The 2,309-nt window shown below is 42.5% G+C and overlaps 1 protein-coding gene across 4 annotated transcripts in view; it reads right to left on the reverse strand.

The window, feature by feature from the left end:
- The window catches only part of Asph (aspartate beta-hydroxylase), a 170,717-nt gene that overhangs the window by 100,030 nt on the left and 68,378 nt on the right, over positions 1 to 2,309 (reverse strand). For all 4 annotated transcript variants that reach the window (XM_026786672.1, XM_026786671.1, XM_026786673.1 and 1 more), the window contains 2 exons: positions 1,897 to 1,929; positions 305 to 343 (listed from right to left, as the gene is read on the reverse strand). In XM_026786672.1, the coding sequence (XP_026642473.1) occupies positions 305 to 343; positions 1,897 to 1,929 (72 nt within the window). The remainder of the gene's footprint in view (positions 1 to 304; positions 344 to 1,896; positions 1,930 to 2,309) is intronic.

The raw sequence follows: 2,309 nt of genomic DNA on the forward strand, positions 1-2,309 counted from the left end.
ATTCCAGGTAGGTGATTGACAGAGCATGCAAATGGCATTCCAGGTAGGTGATGCAGAGATGGTTCAAAGGCTTGGGAAAGCAACACAGGTTAGGGATTGAAAATGCTGTGCTGTTTTATGCAAGGGCCTGGAGTATCTTTCGATTTTGATATCTGTGGGCTATCTAGCACCAGTCTTACTGTAGACACCATGTTTGACAATTCTTAATTATTTCTTAGTGGCTTGAAAAACTACTGCATTTCCTATATCTCTTCTTTACTGCACAGCTATGCAGGTAAAATACAGTCAACATTGAAAAACTCACCTGAAATCTCTATCCCTTCATTTTCTGAATGCTCGTGTACTATGAAGTGAAAGGGGAAAGAAAGATCACGTGGCGCTGAGTAGCAATAAAAACAATGGACTATGTCCAGCCTTAGTTCATTTATAAATGTTTTAACTTCCTGGCGCACTCTCTAACCATGTGTATTACAGAGCAGGGAGGGGAGGAGCTTGGCTAAATGATGTAAAACATTCTGGGTAGACATAGGAGATGGTAATTTCTTACACTCCTTCCTTCACAGAGGGATGTACAAGCTCCTCCCCCAACCAGTTGTCAGCAAGATTCACTGTTGTCAGCGATTCTCCTGTTTGTCTTCCTGTCTGTGTGAGCTCTATGCCTACTAATTGCCCTGGATCTCAGTTCTCACCAGGCATAGGGATTGGTTCTCAGATGGTAACCTGGAGACAAACACCCCTGCTGCTATCCTCTTAGTGGAAACCGGCTGACAGGACCTTTCATTTACCATGGTAACCAGGGCCCAGGGCCCATCCCTGCAGCCATCTGTTGACACAGAGCCTGGAGTTTCTGTGCTTTGATGCAAGGACCTTGTCCCTATGGCCCTCCCCCACACACAGCAGCAAGCCATTCCTTCCCAACTGACCTTCTAAAATGCTACCTCAACGGCCAAGTTTTTTTAATTTTTAAAAGAATTTTAAAGACAACCTAAGCTCATTATTTATATCCCATTAGAAATGGCTGTTATAGATAGTGAAGTTGGTTCTTTCCCGAATCTTAAACACATACATAACAAAGTAGCATATCAAACCTACACACATACTGTAATTCTTAACTTCTCTGTGCACTTTGCCAACTCTCAAGAAGCTGCAACCCCTTAAAGTAGGGCTCCCACAACCTCAAGGCTCACAGGTCTGAACTTCAGTGCTGCAGATGCCTGCAGGGCAATAGGTCCCGCCCATTTTCTCAGCCTTCCTTCTGTCCCTCTCGGCTGACTTCTGTCTCTACACAGCATTCTGAAGATGTTCTAGTTAAAGACAAACACGTCACAAGCTCGACTTCCTCCTCACAGAATTCTGAGCAGTTGATCTGCCCTCCCCAAGCTTTCTTCTATTGCGTGTCAAGGAGGGAAACAATCCATTTCATGGAATTCAACAAAACAGGTCTGGAGGTGCCTGGAGACGACAGCAGTGGGAACAGCACCGGCCTGCTCTACTCCTGCCTAACCTACGTATGGACTCCAGCCAGAGGCCAGCGCTTGGACTTCCCCACCAGGACAAAATGCCACGCAAGTCACCTCCAAGAGAGGACAGCTCTGTGGAAACAAACTCTGACTGAAGGTCATTCATATGTTAGCAAAAAGGAGGGAGCACAAAACGGTATCAATGCTTTAAATAGCTTATAATTGTCATTTGTAAAAATAAAATAAAGTATTATTTAGGCAATGGCAGATTCACTGAAATAGGTGAAAATTTTCTCATGTGAATTCTTTCAAGATGGTTGTTGGATGTTGCATGAAAATAATATCTTAGAACATAATTCTCCACATTTTGTACTTAAACTATGAATACATTTAAAAAATAAGTAAGTGGCTTTAGGGTTGAGAAATATTTACAAACCTGGTGCATCATGATTTTGGTGTGTTGCTTCCTCTGGGGGAAAAAAAAAGAAAGAAAGAAATTGAGACTTAAGACAAGATAAGTATTAAAGCTTTGTCACTAAAGAAAACAAGGGAAAAGCAAATACTAAAAAGCCTCATCTTAATCATAGATTCTAACTAATGCTGTAGTTACGAATGTATGTCTCTGCCCCAAAGGAAGGAATGTTAAAAGAGGGAAACCATTCTCATAAAAATTCTTGCTAATAATCTAAAAAACTTAGCATAGGTGTCTGCTTTGTCACCGAGGTGATAGAGGAAGGCCATTGGTTAATTAAATAAAGAAGCTGCTTGCCCTGATAGGTTAAAACATAGGTGGGAGGAAGAGGAAGTGAGCTCAGAGACTCGACAGCTCTCCTCTCGGGGGCAGACGCC

The sequence above is a fragment of the Microtus ochrogaster genome, linkage group LG5 (assembly GCF_000317375.1).
Source record: "Microtus ochrogaster isolate Prairie Vole_2 linkage group LG5, MicOch1.0, whole genome shotgun sequence".
Taxonomy (NCBI): Eukaryota; Metazoa; Chordata; class Mammalia; order Rodentia; family Cricetidae; genus Microtus; species Microtus ochrogaster.